At 39.4% G+C, this 19,009-nt stretch overlaps 1 protein-coding gene across 5 annotated transcripts in view; it reads right to left on the bottom strand.

Annotated features, from left to right (window-relative positions):
- LOC128982939 (centromere/kinetochore protein zw10 homolog) overlaps window positions 1–19,009 on the bottom strand; it is a 115,260-nt gene that overhangs the window by 23,814 nt on the left and 72,437 nt on the right. For all 5 annotated transcript variants that reach the window (XM_054402030.1, XM_054402033.1, XM_054402031.1 and 2 more), the window contains 2 exons: window positions 1,682–1,888; window positions 1,424–1,561 (listed from right to left, as the gene is read on the bottom strand). In XM_054402030.1, the coding sequence (XP_054258005.1) occupies window positions 1,424–1,561; window positions 1,682–1,888 (345 nt within the window). The remainder of the gene's footprint in view (window positions 1–1,423; window positions 1,562–1,681; window positions 1,889–19,009) is intronic.

The raw sequence follows: 19,009 nt of genomic DNA, 5'->3' as shown, positions 1-19,009 counted from the left end.
AGGTACTTAGGTTTGCTACTATAGGTCGGCTGCTTAGAAAGCAACCTCCTCTAGCATTCAGGGTGTCTAGTTTATTTCCATTATAAAATTCAAGACTAATTCCAGACTTTTATAGACTAATTCCAGATTTTTCAAGACTAATTCCAGATTTTTCAAGACTAGTTTTTTCCACAATTAGTGGGTGTTGATACCAAAATGTATCGATTCTCGATTCTTGATACCGATACCAAGTTTTATAGCTATTTCTAACCAAATTTTATAAATAATACTACACCAACTCTTTGTCTTTGTCATAAAGTAGTATTATGATAGTGTGGTGTTTTCAAGTAAAGAAATAATGCAGCAATAAAAAAATCTAACTAGCAAATTTGGTTTTTTTTATCATGAAATCTTCTGCGTACCGTACGTTTAGACATCATCATTGACTGCAGCGGTTACAGAAACGTGATCGTCGTCGTCCGCGAAAACGGCCAAATCATGAACATTTCCCGCGGCCGTGTATACATCGTCGTCTCCCGCGGTCACGGAAACTTCATCGTCATGGTCATCTCCCGCGGTCACGGAAACTTCATCGTCATGTCCCGCGGCCACAGAAACGAAATCGTCGTTGTCCGCGATCGCGACAAAATCATGAATATTTCCCACGGCCGAGCAGATATCATCGTCGACTCCCGCGGTCACGGAAAGGTCATCGTCATCTCCTGCGGTCACGGAAACCTCATCGTCATCTCCCGCGGTCAGGAAAACGTCATCGCCTTCGTCCTCGATCGCGGCAAAATCATGAACACTTCCCGCTGCCGTGTAGACATCATCGTCGACTCCCGCGGTCACGGAAACGTCATCGTCATCTCCCGCGGTCACGGAAACGTCATCGTCATCTCCCGCGGTCACGGAAACGTCATCATCATCTCCCGCGGTCACGGAAACGTTATCGTAGACGTCCGCGATCACGGCAAAATTATGAACATTTCCCGCGGCCGTGTAGACATCATCGTTGTCTCCCGCGGTCACGGAAACTTCATCGACATTTCCCGCGGTCACGGAAACGTCATCGTCGTCGTCCGCGATCGCGACAAAATCATGAACATTTCCCGAGGTTGTGAGGACTATCATCATTGGCTATCGCGGTTACGTAAACGGAAGACGGCGATCGCGGCAGAATCATAAAAATTCCCGACTTTGAAATCAAATTTAAGACTAAATCCCGACTTTTCAAGACCATTTTGAAATTCAATACTAATTCCCGACTTTCCCGACTACTAGACACCCTGAGCATTGGTTAGCATTAGCGCGCAGATCCCTTTCTAAGCGGCCGACATATACAGGGAAGGTAAGAAGTGTACATCAACATTTCCATATGCAAAATTATTTTCTTTTCAGTGAAGTAAGTACAGTAGAGAGAGCATAACAAGATAACATTTACCTAGAGCCTTGCAATAAGTGTTGGCAGGTAATACATGCTGCCAAACCGTCTGCAGTAAGGCTAACTGTCTCAGACACATCCTGATAGCCTTCTCTATACCCTCAGGGAACTTAGTGCTGTCACTGAGCGTCACTAGGCCTGCAACAGACACATCAGATTATCCTGGATATATTAAAAAATGTTACTGACTCAAAACAAGTTGATTTATTTTATCAGGCTTTGATTGTGTTTAACTTGGAGGAATTATAAAGACCCTACCTGAGTCCCTCAAAATATTGGTGATATTAGTGCGTTGTTTGATCAGTTGACGAGATAATGTTTCTGCAGCCAGGCCTCGCATTGGTTCTACCAGGTCCACGAAGGTGATTGTGTGTGCACGCAGCAGTTTGTGGATCTGAGGAAGATGGTTCTGCCCCAGGTACATCAGCTGGTGAGCCAGGTACATAGCGTTGTTGTGCAGGATAGCTAGAATCATCGTGAAAGTGATCATTATGGGGCCGAGATGTTAGTATTTATTAGTTTTCTTTATTTCATTCATATTTAAATTATTCCAAATAACTCAAAAGTTTAAATTATAATTCATTTCGATATTACAAATCATCATATGTTATTATATTATATCACATTGAATCTAAAAAGAATATTTCATTATTAAAATTGGCAACACTGTAAATGCAAGCACTTTAACTACTCAAAATTAAATCTTTAAATCTATTTTAGTCACAAAATTAATTCATGTTTCAATCAATTATCAAAATTTCATGACAATTACTATATTAATTTAACATTAAAATAAAACTGAATTAGGAAAGATAATAGAGAGTCTACAGTAATGACAGTAACTATCAGCAATTAACATATAATAATACTAGCAGAGTACCCGTCCTTCGTACGGGGTTGGAATATAAGTATAAAATGCTTATTGCAGTTATACTCAAGCTTTGCGTTTGAAATAAGGGAGGACACAGTTTGATAAAATTTGCTTTTTTAAATTTACAGTATTCTATAGTATTACACATCTACCATAGCCATAATGTTCTACCACTTCACCTAAACAATAGAGAAAAATAAATTATCAACAATTTGCAAAATATCACAAATTATTCAAGAAATGAAAAACATAAACATAACTGTAAACAATCCTACTTTGACAGTTCTCATTGCGAATCACAGTTTTTTGTTGTTGCTTAGTTCAAACATAGACTAACCAACACAAGTAGACTTCTCATCCCATTGTAAATTTTGAAGCTCGTTTTTCGTGTCTAGTTCATGTACGCCACAATGGGCGCTAGTGTCGACGAAATTTTGTTTCTATTATTTTAGGGTTAATTCCTTGATTTGTGCTTTACTGTTTGGTTAAATAACTAGGGGACAATTTATTGTTTATGATATGATCGTATTATTTGGTTAAACGAGGTTTTAAATGACTGTATTAACGGGAAACAAATTGTAAACAAAACACGACCTCTACATAAACCGTACAGAACTAACAATAAAATTGTCTTCAGCTGTTCCATTAGGATGAGAAATCTACTAAGGGAGTATGTTTTATCTATGGTTCAAATTAGCTGTTTTCATAAATGCAAAAAAAGTATAGTGCTGCACTCTGTTGGTAAGTCTTATGACTTTTTAATGCTTTTCCATATCATAGAACTAACTTTTTTAGTTGAAACAGCTGACTAAATTCTGTAATTCCCTTTAAATATGAATACTTATAAGGTTAACATGGGGAATTACGGAGCCACTGGGGCGGAGCCCGAAAGGATTTTTGAGATAAGAATATGCCTATATGTTAATCGGGAATGTGAGCTATCATCATGCCAAATTTCAGCCCAATCCGACCAGTAGTTTATGCGTGATTATTCAATTCAATTTATTTGGCCTGTGAGAGATATACAGTAGAAACTTGTTTACACGACCCTCAATGAGACGACAACCTAGATTACAAGTGCACTTTTCAAATCCCCGTGAAAAAGCCATAACACTCAATGTTAAACTAACATCTATAATACAACTATTTCTATTAACACGTTCGCTGCTGACCGCTAGATGCCGGGACGGCGCCAGGAGCTGAACTAACGCTTGCCGCTGCGTAACATTGCCGCCGATACACTGAACTACAGTAAAAACAAAAGTAGTTATACTGGATGGCAATGTTCTGCAATAAAACTGGCTTTGGACATAGTACTAAGTGTTTCTGATAGATAGCAGCACTACCCAGGTTGCAGTCGGTAAAGTAGTGTCGCTATCTAGCAGGAAAGAGGTGGGTCAAAGCCCTGTTCTAAACAACCCTGGTGGTGATTTTGGGAAACTATATTTTTTATTGTCAGAAAAGTACGTCCCCACAAGCTGCAAAGAAATATAGGACGCTCGTGACAAGCTGGCTGATCCATGGAAACGTTAAACAACAATGAACAGTGACGTTCCGGAACGTTCCTGGCGCTGTGGCCCGGCTGACGTTCCGTAACGTCCGTAGCAGTGAACGTGTTAAACAACCTCAATAAGACGCATTTTATCAAAATCATAAGGCAACTCAGAACCTCTATGACAAGTCTTTTGAGAAGTCAAAATTGATAACACGACTCTACATAGCTCTTTGAAACAGTTAAGGAGGAAATTTGTCAATTCAAACTAGGACAAGTGAAATCCCTACTCCACACGCACCTACCCCACTCCATTTTTCAGAACTTTATTTATCCTTTGACAGATCAGTAGCCTTGGATTAATAACATTATTCTGGTTTATGTGAAACATACAGTTGTCGCATTTAGTCTGGGCGTGCATTTCTGTTAGGTAAACAAAGATAACACTCAAGCAAGCTTTTCAAATTTCTAAATCCTTTACTTTGAAACTTTGTAAATTTTACTAAAAGGCCTTTTTATGTAAAACAAAGTAAAAGAAGAGTCGGTATAAAGTATGAAGTTTCTCAAATGAGACAAATCAAACGCTTTAGGTTCTTAACACTCATCCTTAAAGACTATTCTGTAGTAGTTAAAAGTCTGTAGTAGGCTAAAGGCTTGAATACTTGGGAATACAGGACGTGGTTGACAAACCAAATTGACAAACCAACAACGAGGCGTTGGCGTCAATGAGCTAAGGCATGTTACTTAAGGTTGTAGAAGCAAATTATCCTAGACTAACAAGAAGCACATGCACGGATAAACATTTATTTTCATCCAAGGATTTTAATTTTTTTTGTTTATTATAGGGTATTTGGCTACGAGAAATCGATTGGCGTTCGTCTCAAAGCTAGGAAAATTCCAGTTTCCCCCCTGCAGCCCTTGAATGTGCCCATATGTTATCGTCAACACTTTTTTGTAGCTGCATTTAATAAAAACAGGGGGGGGGATAAGGGATACTTTTTGAAAGTGTATATCATTCTATCAGCATGGGGTCAATGGAGGAGACTGATCTACTAACATCAGTATGATAGTCAGTGGGAGATATGCTCTAGTCAGGCACAAGGAGGCTACCCTACTAACATCACTATGATAGTCAGCGGGAGATAAGCTCTGGTCAGGCACAAGGAGGCTGATCTACTAACATCGGTATGATAGTCAGTGGGAGTTAAGCTCTGATACAAGGAGGCTGATCTACTAACATCAGTATGATAGTCAGTGGGAGATAAGCTCTAGTCAGGCACAAGGAGGCTGATCTACTAACATCAGTATGATAGTCAGTGGGAGATAAGCTCTAGTCAGGCACAAGGAGGCTGATCTACTAACATCGGTATGCTAGTCAGTGGGAGTTAAGCTCTAGTCAGGCACAAGGAGGCTGATCTACTAACATCAGTATGATAGTCAGTGGGAGATAAGCTCTAGTCAGGCACAAGGAGGCTGATCTACTAACATCGGTATGATAGTCAGTGGGAAATAAGCTCTAGTCAGGCACAAGGAGGCTGATCTACTAACATCGGTATGCTAGTCAGTGGGAGTTAAGCTCTAGTCAGGCACAAGGAGGCTGATCTACTAACATCAGTATGATAGTCAGTGGGAGATAAGCTCTAGTCAGGCACAAGGAGGCTGATCTACTAACATCGGTATGCTAGTCAGTGGGAGTTAAGCTCTAGTCAGGCACAAGGAGGCTGATCTACTAACATCAGTATGATAGTCAGTGGGAAATAAGCTCTAGTCAGGCACAAGGAGGCTGATCTACTAACATCAGTATGATAGTCAGTGGGAGATAAGCTCTAGTCAGGCACAAGGAGGCTGATCTACTAACATCGGTATGATAGTCAGTGGGAGATAAGCTCTAGTCAGGCACAAGGAGGCTGATCTACTAACATCGGTATGCTAGTCAGTGGGAGTTAAGCTCTAGTCAGGCACAAGGAGGCTGATCTACTAACATCAGTATGATAGTCAGTGGGAGATAAGCTCTAGTCAGGCACAAGGAGGCTGATCTACTAACATCGGTATGCTAGTCAGTGGGAGTTAAGCTCTAGTCAGGCACAAGGAGGCTGATCTACTTACTAACATCAGTATGATAGTCAGTGGGAGTTAAGCTCTAGTCAGGCACAAGGAGGCTGATCTACTAACATTAGTATGATAGTCAGTGGGAGATTAGCTCTAGTCAGGCACAAGGAGGCTGATCAGCTACTAACATATGTATGATAGCGTCAGTGGGAGATAAGCTCTAGTCAGGCACAAGGAGGCTGATCTACTAACATCGGTATGATAGCGTCAGTGGGAGATAAGCTCTAGTCAGGTACAAGGAGGCTGATCTACTTACATCGGTATGATAGCGTCAGTGGGAGATAAGCTCTAGTCAGGCACAAGGAGGCTGATCTACTTACTAACATCAGTATGATAGTCAGTGGGAGTTAAGCTCTAGTCAGGCACAAGGAGGCTACTCTACTAACTGTTGTAATATTAAGCAGATGTTATAATTAACATCTGATGGTTTATTTACTTGGAATTGTAAATATTTGGAAGGTTCTTGCTTTATAACTGTATCTGAATTAAATAATATACTTTGAATCAAAACTAATGAATTCTCATTAATCTATACACTGTACGGTATTAAAACATGGCGCAGTCGTCGAATGAACCTAATGTTTCCCTTAATGTACCTCATGAAGCTGCAATTTCCCTAAATGAGAAACCACCAGAACATTTTACATTCAACCCCAGTGAATGGCCAAGATGGAGAGGACGTTTTGGAAGATACCATTCACTGAGCGGCCTTAAAGAAGCCAGCGGCATAACACGGGTAGATATGCTTATTTACTGCATGGGAGAAAAGGGAGAACAAATACTCGATTCATTTAAACTAAATGAATCAGATATCAACAATTACAATGTTCTTTTGAATAAGTTTGAACAGTATTTCATTCCAAAAAAGAATATCATTTTTGAAAGAGCTAAATTTTTAAAGCGTAAACAAGGATCAACAGAGTCTATAGAAGACTTTGTAACTGCTCTTCATTCTCTAGCAAAAAGTTGTGAATGGGGACAGATTGAAGAGGAAATGATTTTAAAGGTCTTGATAATTGGTATGCATGACGAACCCCTTAGCGATCATCTTCAGTTGGAAAATGACCTAAAACTTGGCTTTGCTGTAAACACTATTCGGAAGTCTGAGGAACTAAAGAAGCAAAAGCATGAATTATCACACTCTGAAGTAGACACAATCACTAAAATGAATCCCAACTTTTCCAACCATTCCCATGCAAACCAAAGTACTAATCAATTTAGTTCACAAAATGATACTTTTCCTAACAAACCCAGTAATGCTAAAGCCATTCATAAAAATATCAAATCTTGTTTTTGGTGTGGTTTGACTCCATCTCATCAAAAGTATATGTGCCCTGCTAGAAACCACACATGTAAACTCTGTGGTAAAGTTGGACCTTTCTCAAAAGTTTGTCGATCAAAAAACGTAAACCATGTTGAAACTGACGATTTTAAATCAATTGACAATCCAAACCCTGAATCACAAGACTTAATTGGTTCGGTGACTCCAAGCCAAATTTATTCATCTACTGATCCATGGACAGTATTATTGTATATCAATGACAGTGGCAGTGTTGCATTCAAAATAGATACAGAAGCAGATGTAACAGTCGTGCCATCAGACATTAAATTGAACAGAAGAATTAGATTGTCACCTACACTTAAACAGTTAAAAGGGGCTAATGGGCAAGATCTGTCAATTTTAGGGATGACTACTGTCAAAACGTCATACAAGAATACAACATGCTATGAAACAATATATGTTTCTAAAGGGACTTCTGTTCCTCTTTTAGGAAAACCAGCAATTGAAAAGCTTCAGCTTGTATATAGAATAAATGAAATAAGTTCTAACTCGTGGTTCGCTAATTGCTCTAGTCAGGCACAGGGAGGCTGATCTACTAACATCGGTATGATAGCGTCAGTGGGAGATAAGCTCTAGTCAGGCACAAGGAGGCTGATCTACTAACATCGGTATGATAGCGTCAGTGGGAGATAAGCTCTAGTCAGGCACAAGGAGGCTGATCTACTAACATCGGTATGATAGCGTCAGTGGGAGATAAGCTCTAGTCAGGCACAAGGAGGCTGATCTACTAACATCAGTATGATAGTCAGTGGGAGATAAGCTCTAGTCAGGTACAAGGAGGCTGATCTACTAACATCAGTATGATAGCGTCAGTGGGAGATAAGCTCTAGTCAGGCACAAGGAGGCTGATCTACTAACATCGGTATGATAGTGTCAGTGGGAGATAAGCTCTAGTCAGGTACAAGGAGGCTGATCTACTAACATCGGTATGATAGTCAGTGGGAGATAAGCTCTAGTCAGGTACAAGGAGGCTGATCTACTGAGGCACGCTACCCTGGGGACATAGAAGAATTCCTACTGAATGTACATAAAAATGTAAAAAAAACTATTCCTGTAAAATATATTTTTTTCGTGTTTTACACTGTTGTTATTTATTGCCCTGGTGTGCACAAGGTTGTTTGTAGCTCTTTCTCATAAAAAGATCCAATTATTTCTTCACCACTTTTATCTTTGATTCTATAGGTTATTGGAAAGGTGTCTTGCACTTTGGATATGGTAAATATCTCTCTAGTCCAATTGCGACTGTATTTATCGGCAAACGTATCTTTTTTTGCCACAATCCTCACTCTGTCTTCTAGTTGAAATTTTATTTTTCTAGGTGTGTGAGGAATATTGGAGAACCTCTCAAGCAAACTAGGTACGTCCGCATTAGTAACCTCTGCAGGTTTCATACGAATCGTACGATGGACACTATTGTTGTACTGATGTAACAGGTCTTGAACTATGTCCAACCACCGAAAACAATTTCGAGTCTCAAATATGACTTTCATTTTTTCATTCAACGTACGATTGAACCTCTCAATGATTGCACTCTTTTCCTCATTTTCAGTATGATACATTTTTATGTTGTACGATTGCAAAACTGACTTAAAATCACGGTTAAGAAATTCTTTGCCCTTATCGGTGTGTAACAGTCTGGGAGCGGTGTGACCGTTGACGTCAATTGCCCGCTTCAATATGAGCATAAACGATTCGGCTACTTCTGCACCCCGTTTGGTCATCAACGGCTCTGACCAGGCGAATTTTGAAAAGGTATCAATCACATTTAACATATAACTATAGCCATCATTCTCACTGGCATACTTTCTCATGACAACCAGATCTGCGGCCCACAGATCGTCTATACCTAGGGTAACAATACGTCGTCGAGGAAAGTGCTTGATCACTGGTCTATGTACTTCCTTGGCGGCCATACTGGGCTTAGGAACTTTGACGAAGGCGCCTTTACGCTGACCGCAAATATTGCATGTCGTATTTAAACGCCATTTGTTGTTAACGGTTTTGACATACTCCCCACTGTCTTGAGACGTGGTTTTCCTTTTGCATTTCATACAGTAGATTTCCATTGGCTCTTATATAAGTGGGAAACACGTAAAAATGAGTGAACTGCACAGACACAGAATTCACTTGTCCGACGGTCAGAAGCGTAAGCTACGCATCGCGTTTAAGAAGCGTAGAACTGCTATAATTGGTTTAACTAATGATAGCCTCTCACGTGGAGCGGATCATATACTGCTTAACGAAGCACAACACAAGGCTGTTGAAAAAGCTATCCGGAACAAAACCGGTCTACGTCTGGCTGTGAGCTACGACCAGCTTTTGAAAAACAAAGAGGGTGGTCTTTTGAAAGAGATGTTGGAAATGGTTGAATCAAAGGTGCCATATGGAAAATGTTTCATATCTCCATTGATACGACATCAGGTGGCACCGATTCTCAAGAACCGATTCGTGCCGTGGTTGAAAAACCTGATCGATAACGAGCTAGATTCAATAATTGAAAAAGACCCCAAGGGAGCCGGCCTTAAGCGATGCATCAACAACAAGCTGGACTCTCTTTTAAAAAACCCGTAAGATCGTTTGAACCTATGTCACTGGGAGAAATAGAGCTTTATGCTAACCAATTAGGTATCCGTGGCTTTCGAGGAGTGTTTATGAGACAGATATTACCCGAAGCCCCTATGGAGTTTGAATGTGGAATCTTGAATCTGGGTAATATCGATTCTTCTGGAACCCATTGGACTTGTTATGTTAAAGACAAAAACAAAAAGTTTTATTTCGATTCGTTTGGAAACGCACCCCCACCACTAGAACTAATAGGCTATTTAGGTTCAAACGATCTCTTCTATAATGACATTGCTGTTCAAGAGTATAATGATCCACCTATCTGTGGTCATTTGTGTTTGGAGGTTTTACGACGAAACTCTAGTGATGAGCCTTGGGATGATATCATAAGAGCTATACGGGATGATAAATATGTATGGAGTTGGTGGTGGCAGCGGAAGATTCCTGTTCAATAGATTCGGAGACGAGGTGGACTACCAAAGCTCAATTCGTCTACAAATCGAATCACAAACAAAGTCTGAAATTAGAGATCTTGTCAAATCAGGTCTTTCGGAAATGAAGAAAATGATGAGAACACCTAACGACGATTCGAGCCATGTAGCATTAAACACTAGACTTGGTAAAATAGAATCTACGATGAACATCAAGGATAATTTCATTGGTTTTAAAAGCAAACGTTTGGTTAGCGTCTCCAATGCAATTGATAAACATGATGTTGTAAACAAATATCAATTAGATACTGTAAAATCAACGGTGGATAGACTAACAAAAACATTCGATGTTTCGAACCCTGAGGTGGTGAATTTAAACGGACATCGAAGAATAGGAAAAGTCAGCAGATCAAAAGATCTTTATGACGTGATCGTAAGGAAAGAACTAAACGAGTTAAATGAAAAACTGATTATATTCCAGACAAACCTTAACACGATATTGGGTAATATACACGATGACATTATAAATTTAAAGAGACCACAAAATGGTAATGATATAAGTGACAAAGATGCCGCTAGTGAAAATCCGGGGCAAAGGATGCCAAATGACATTCCATCCAGAGCACCCTATCCGCCTCAGTGATGGTAGCAAGTGCCAACTAGCTCTAGTTAGTTTTATGTCGGAGAACTACATAAACAACATGTTAGAACCAGGTAACATATATTTTTGGGACAGCAATATTTATCTGATCTCGACACCTTTTACGATCTCAAGGGGATATTGGACTATTGAAAAACTAAATGAAAAAATCAACGAATATATTACTGCACTGAAACTTAACGTACCTACCAACCAATTTTCAATCAAAAGGGAAAACGATCGTATTGCAATAACAAGTCCATTGAAATTTTATCTCGACGAAAAGGTGGCTTCATTCCTCGGATTCTCAAGTCCTGGAGAGAAACCATTAACCGAGCAGGAATCGTTTTACGATGCCAATACGTTTCTGGTTGCACCAAACGCACCCAATTTCAGGGCTGTAGATGCCATAGAGGTACACTGCAACATTGTAGAGCACAGTTACATCAACCACGATGAGCACAGACACAAACATGTGGAAGCAGAACTGTTGTACACGTTCTTCCTGAATGTAGCACATGGCTACAAGATATATGAAGTGCCAACGGAGAAGTTGTACGTTCCTCTGAGGAATGGTTTACAAACAATCAACCGAATCGACATCACTCTCCGAGATCAAAACAATCGCTTGCTTCAAAACGAAAACGTTGAATGTGTAATAGTTTTGGATTTATATAAGTCCTAAAATGGATATCAATGTGTACTGCATCGAAGAAGGATCCATAAATAATCTATTACCACACCCATTAAGATGCCTTATAGTCGGTTCATCAGGGTGTGGAAAAACAAACCTATTGCTCAATTTTATCTATAACGTAAAGGGTGTAAAGTTCAAAAACCTTTATGTATTCAGCCGATCCATTGATCAGCCAGCATACACACAGCTACGTAAACACTATGAAAAAGTAGAGCACGCACTCGGCACAACTATTGCATACTTTTACTCAAACTGCAGTGACTTGATACCTCTAGACGAATGTAAGTCCAACTCTTTGGTGGTGTTTGACGATTGTCTTTTAGAAGAACAAACAAAAATAAAAGACTATTTCATACGAGGGCGTCATAAACAGGTATCTTGCATTTATTTTAGTCAGAGCTACGGGCGGGTAGACATGCAAGTAATAAGGAATAACGTTAATCTTTTGTGCATATTCACACAAAACAAACACTATACACAAAAGATATACAACGACTTCGTTGGATCTGATATGATATACCAAGAGTTTGTAGGCATGTGTAAAAAGTGTTGGGCGGAACCTCACGGTTTTATGTCAATAGACACTACTAAAAAAACACATCTAGGTAAATATAGATGTATGTTTAAGGAAACGCTATATCCCTAATACAAACTTTTTTGCATCAAATACGTGTATTTTGTTACATTAACGATATTTTATACTTAAGAGCGTATTTACACTAAATGATAGTGTTTATGCTAAAAAACGATATTTCAAATTAAAGAGCGTTTCTGCACTAAATAAACGTTCTGTTTTTATCAAAAGCGTTTCTATACTAAATAAACGTTGTATTTATGTAAAGAACGTTTCTACAATCAATAAACGTTTCACATGTACATGTTGGAATAACGATGTGAATCTTACGTCGTGTTTATGTGTTACTAAGTGCACAATGGATGCAAAAGAAGCTAAACGACTTGAGACTCTAGAAAAGAATCTCGTCAAAAAATTTCGGACAGCGGAACAGGAGGAAAAGAAAGAACGAGCTAAGAAACTGGAGGAGATTACAAACTCCCATCCCAATACACATGCAATACAAGACATTACAAAACCCCCAACACGAGTAACAAGTAAAACGCGAGATGAACCTCTGACAGTTGAAAAAGCTAGACAACTGGAGCAACTGCAAACCACTCTGCAAAACCAGTTCGGAGAAATACATGTTAGGGAAATGGAGGAACAACGTGTAAGGGAGAAAAAGTACGAGGCTATCACCAAAGCGATTAAAGAGAAAAAAGAAAAGGATGAGGTACTGGAGAAAAAAACAAAAGAAATGCTGAAAAAACAAAAATACAACCAGCTAATGAAACGCAACTTTAGACCATCAGTCTCTAGTACACCGGACCGAGTCGGTTATATTGGTTCCACTCAAGACGATGATGATGAAGATGAAAAAATGGAAGTAGTTGCAGATAAATCAATAAAACAGTTGATGGATACCAAGGTCGTTAATCTTGGAGTGGTCGGGGCTAAATATCTACCACGAGCTAGTGACTCTCAATTCGGTATTTATTTCGATGAGATAGATGAGCAACTAAAAATCGGTTCTGAACCGATTGGGTTTGATTATGATGACATTATTGTAAACAACAAACGATTTAAAGGTACTGAAGGACTTTGGAAACTTTTAACGAAGAAAGGGTTTGTGCAGTCTAATGAATACACATCAAACGATTGGCAGACATATAAAGATATGCTTTTGATGACAAACTCTATCTTCCAGAAAAATGATCCTACTACACGACGTCCAAAATCTAGTTCAGGACAAAAATGGCGGAAAATGATAAAACCTATTTGGGACGAAGTTATCAAACCGACCGATCCGATTGAACAAGATATGGACAGGGATGTATTGACAGGATCCGGTTTAAAACGCTACCATGACGGTCCGGTTGAATATCGCTACATCAAAGACCTCAACGAGCTCATCAACCGTCTGAATTTTATTTACGCAGAGGAGGTTGCAGGCAACAACAACTTTCACAACAAAAAACTATCTGTTGTTAAATTCATATCCGACCGTATGCAAGAACTGATTGACCAACCGAACGGGGTCAAATACGTAGTACGATGTTTGTCAGCCTTGCCTGAACGCGCGATAGAAGGCTCGGGATTGTTGAACGACATCATCAACAAATTACCTGTAGAACTACACGCCCCACGTAACTGGAAATTCGATACGTATAACTTCTGCGGTCCAGGCACGAAGCTCGCTGAACGATTAGGTCGTGGTGACAAGGGTGTGAATCCTTTAGACGATGCGTGTAAACAACACGACATATGGTACAGAGACCACCGGAAGCCCGAAGACAGATGGGTCGCAGATAAAGCGTTACAGAAAGCGGCGTGGGATAGAGTGACGTCTAGCGACGCGGACCTTAACGAGAGGAGCGTAGCCCTTGCGACCACGGGTACGATGTGGTTGAAACTTAAACTAGGGATGGGTTTAGGTACATCTGCGTGTTCATATCCCTGTAGAAAAAATGGGTATATATAAGTGAGCAGCATGGACAACGCTTGGCAAATCTTGTCCCGCGAACCGAAGGCACCGAACAGGGTACTCACCGACGAGCTCGTTATGAAGTTCGATAGGTACCTCAACTGGGACCTGTTGTCAATTCACTATGATTTCTCCATCGATATGCTACGTATTTACTTTCATCGTGTTGACTGGGGTCCTATTCTGAAGAGGCAAAAATTCAGTGAGAGCTTTCTTCGTGAGATGGCACCAAACTTTGAGCATGCGTGGTTTGCTGTCAGCAAGCACCAAATACTTTCCGAGTCATTCATACACGACTACGCAAACAAAGTCGATTGGGAATACATTAAAAAATTCCAGATCGTTTCGCAACAGTTTTTGGATGATCACAAAGCTTACATGGAAGAGGAGTTCAATGAGTAAGCCTATATATATACCATGTAGTTAAAAAAATAAATAAAAATAATTAGCTTATATTTTTTTGTTCTTCTGTGTTATTAAGTCATTGTAGACAATGGAAGCACTGTACGAACGTTTCTCCACCGGAGTGGTGAAAAGCGAGTACCGAGCTGTTATGCCGATATCCGAGTTGAATTTCAACACACCAAACAATTACACAATCTTCAAACTCGATCATGGTGACACGTTTTACGACTCGGCAATTCAATATCACATCTGCGGCGAGGTAGTAAAAAAATCCGATGGTAAAGCATATGATGCGACTGCCACTATAGCCCTGATTGACAATTTCATACCATACCTCTTTACAAGAATCGAACTGAAAAAACACAACACAACAATCGATGTAGTCGATCATCCGGGAATTACAAGCACTATCAAAAGTATTCTAAACTATCCTCAATCGATGAAACCCGCTTTGCAAAACTGTGGGTTCGCATCAAGATACTCGCTTGGTGGTGGCAAGTTCGAAGCGATTGGAACCTTAGCGCATCTCGGGTTAGGGTTCTTTGACCACATGCGATACCCCATGTACAAAGGTGGATTCGAGATTGTATTCACAAGAGCTGAAGATAACGATGCTCTATACCATTGGAAAGGAACCGCTGCCGCAGCTACCGATCCTGAGGACGGCAAAGTGAAAATCACTTCCTTCGTTCTCAGAGTTCCCATAGTGGAATATACGTCAACTAGCAAAATCCAACTAATCGACGGTCTAACAAAACTTAGTGAAAAAGATGAGTTGATCTACAACTATTATCAGTGGCAATGTATTGACAAAAAGGGCGTGTTCGGATCTACGTACACATTCGACATTACAAACGTTTATAGAAACGTATACAACCCTAGATTCGTAATCATGTGCTTTCAAACTAACCGCACGAATGATCAGAAAAAGAACCCAGCGCAATTTGACAGCGAAAATATAAAGAACTTTGCAGTTAAAATAAATGGTCAACGTTACCCTCAAGAACTGCAAAACGCTGCAATCCTTGAGGGACGTTGGAGAGTGATTTACGAGCAATTCATGAGATATCGTAAGGTGAATTTCGATGACAGCTCAATGATCATTGACCCGAGCGAGTTTATTTCACACTACCCACTGTATGTTGTCGACACACATCTTCATCCGATGAATACAGACCGTTCTAGAAGTGACATTCAAATAGAATTCGATTTCACAAACGCAATCGCATCACCATCGGCCGATTCAGGCACTACCGCATATGTCATCGTAGTCTCTGAAAACGCGTTTGCCTACGACATATCAAGGAACATAATCAAGGTGATGTAACTGCACATTTATATAAGTGAGAGACATGGCGCAATTGGTAGATTTGCTTAACGCGTGCCAAGCACCCAAATACACTAAAATCGAAGAGCTGCGACATGAGCATCCCTACAGAATAGTGGAGTTGCAGCGAGTCGTGACAAGATACGGTCCCTCGGTAACCGCTACTGTCGAAGAAGACCCTTGTGGCAATCTAAGAAAATTGTATCTCCCATGCAGGTACAACAACGTTTTGACAGACGTCATGATTAGAAGCTACAACAACGGTGTCAATGAAAAACTTGCTTTGATACCCAAAAGCCATGGTCAGATCGAGTTTACAACAATAAACTAATAGAACAAAAATAAAGTGCACAAAATATTAAAACTGAAAAACACAAAAAAATATTTTTTCGCCTCCGAAGGATGCATTGGCGTGGTCCAAACCACACCACATGCTGAGTCGCCGACCTACCTCACTCCACGTGGTCACAGATCCTCTGTATGACGTCATGGACACACCCCCCTCCTCCCTCCGCCATGCTCGCCTTCTTGCTGAGTCTTGCTGAGTTCTTGCTGAGTCGTGCTGAGTCGCCGACCTACCTCACTCCACATGGTCACAAATCCATAACTACATAACTACAGTAGCAGAAAATATTGCTATTTGCACCTTGCATGCAGTGCAGCTGAGCGGCAGACAATAGAAACAATGAGTTTCAAATGGCGTGTCAGTATACATTGAGATCGAAATACTGCATCTTCATACAAATCCTCTAGTGAAAACATGAGCACCGAATGATGCAATCGGCGCCATTTTTGTGCAGTTGAGAACCTATTGGTGGTCCTATATAAAATGAGATTCAAAAGCTGTTGTCGTTTTCAATCTCAACCGTGAGATCCTATTATACGACAAGTATACCAAATGAGAACTGATTTAACGTTCTTTATATCTACACAAAAAAAAGGTAATCCAAATCAGAGGATCAGTCTCTGTCTGTAAGATCATCCTCTGTTTGTGACGTCATAGACACACCTCCCTTCCCGACCTACCTCAACCCACGTGGTCTACACTCCTCCCTCCTCTGTCCTAGAACGTACAAAATGACTACTACTCACGAGCTTAGTAAAAAGGTTTTAAAGAAACATGCTTGCCTATTAATATATAGATAAATGTAAAAACAATAATGACTATTGCGTTAGTTACAAAATATGATTGACCATTCAATGAATAAAATATTTCCCATACTGTACGTCATTGGAGTTATTACTGTCTTCTTAAAAAAAAAAAAATCTGTCGGTTAAGAGAAATATAAACCGAATTATAATTGTCACAATCCAAGCTCATTAAAATGGCTGTGGCCTGAACTTTTTTGTAGTATCAACTTTGAGCATTTTGTATGTAGCTATCAGGGTAAGCTACATAGTATTTTGTTACGCTGCTGCTTGGTGCACTTAAAGAATATTTTTTTTTTAGATAAATTAAATGGTTTTTGTTGCTGAGTAGCGCTAGTAAACATGCACAGCCCTTTTTGTTAGTCTAATAACATTCAAAGGCTCTCTAAGAGTTCAACTTCTTATTTTTATACATATTTATATTATGTTTTCACTATTCTGAATGAATACATCGAAGTAACCTCTCTGAAAACTCTGCAGTAAATTGCAATTTTCCAGCTTAATGACTTTCTAAATCCAGTGTTGGGAAGTAGCGCGCTACAAGTAGCGACGCTACAGTAGCGCGCTACTTTTTTTGTAGCGTTAGCTGTAGTTACGCTACTTTTAAGATTTTGTAGCTTTAGCTGTAGCTAGCTACATTTTTAAAGTAGTTGTAGCGGAATTTTAGCTACTTTTCTCGCTACATTATCATTGTTTGAGATAGTGATTTTTATCATAACCTCAACCTTACGTGAAACAACCTCTTTCAAACTGAGATTTTCAAAAACATTAGGCCTACTTTCTTGGCTTCTTACAGCTGGTTGCAGCCGTTTCATTCCCTATTACAACGTTGTGTGGACATGGAGCCCATTAAATGAGTGTTATCCACTTTTTGCTCTCATTTCCTTAATTTACTACTCTATGATTACTGTCAGATAAAATAAAATCGCTAGATGCAGACGACGTTTAAACGTTACCGGACAAGAGAAGCTATTGAATGCTTGCAAGTGATTGACAGGGAAATTAGTAATCAATTTAGTTTCGATATTAAATGAGTGTTATCCACTTTTTGCTCTCATTTCCTTAATTTACTACTCTATGATTACTGTCAGATAAAATAAAATCGCTAGATGCAGACGACGTTTAAACGTTACCGGACAAGAGAAGCTATTGAATGCTTGCAAGTGATTGACAGGGAAATTAGTAATCAATTTAGTTTCGTTATTATATCGATAGTGTTTCAACTTGGGTTTTAATGGAAACCAACACTAAACCTTAAAATAATGAGAAAGCTGGTCTATCAACATTTGCTTCAGCTGTTGATTGTGGTTCATCATCACGATCACAAGCCCTTCCTTGGTTAGATTACTAAGATTTTTCAAAGGTTTACTAAATTAACAAAGAGGAAATTACCTGATGAGATTTAAGATATGACTAGACTACATGATAATTGTAACGAAAAAAACTCCATATAACATGAAACTTACATTGTAAAAATAGCATAGTTTGCTCCTGCTAACAGCTCTTGTATAGGACTATTCCTAGGCTATGCTATGGTTTAAGACAAATACCAAGTTCCAAGTTCAATTATTAGGAATACATCTGTTTAATCCTTGCAAGAACAAGCTTCTATAGCCAACTTGTTACATAGCCAAGTAGGCCTAACTTACATGTTATTTTTACTTTACAAATTTCAACATGTTTAAATTAAAAGCCGATTTCAGGATAAGTTGCTGAATACTGTTTTCTGTACCAACTAGGTTGAAGCACAATTTGCCCTATGCATAATGACAATAAAGGACGATTTCTTGACATTGAAAAGTGTTATTCACAGAACAAGTAACTTATCACTACGGTTAAAAGTTAAGAGGGCGTTGGAGTGCGGCCATGTTGGATTTTTACCTCCATAAGAACAATGTTAAACTTAAACCCTGATATCTCACTTATTTACCAATATAAAATTATGAACTATGTTTCAAATTAAAGGCATATTTAATACACATCATTATTGCAGGAGACTTTTTAACTAAAATAAAGAGATT

Source organism: Macrosteles quadrilineatus, unplaced genomic scaffold (genome assembly GCF_028750875.1).
Source record: "Macrosteles quadrilineatus isolate MER2022 unplaced genomic scaffold, UCM_ALF_1.0 Scaffold_1__1_contigs__length_201487025, whole genome shotgun sequence".
In the NCBI taxonomy this organism is placed as follows: domain Eukaryota; kingdom Metazoa; phylum Arthropoda; class Insecta; order Hemiptera; family Cicadellidae; genus Macrosteles; species Macrosteles quadrilineatus.
The sequence above is the reverse complement of the archived record's forward strand: the minus strand, read 5'-3'. Positions and strand labels throughout refer to the sequence as shown.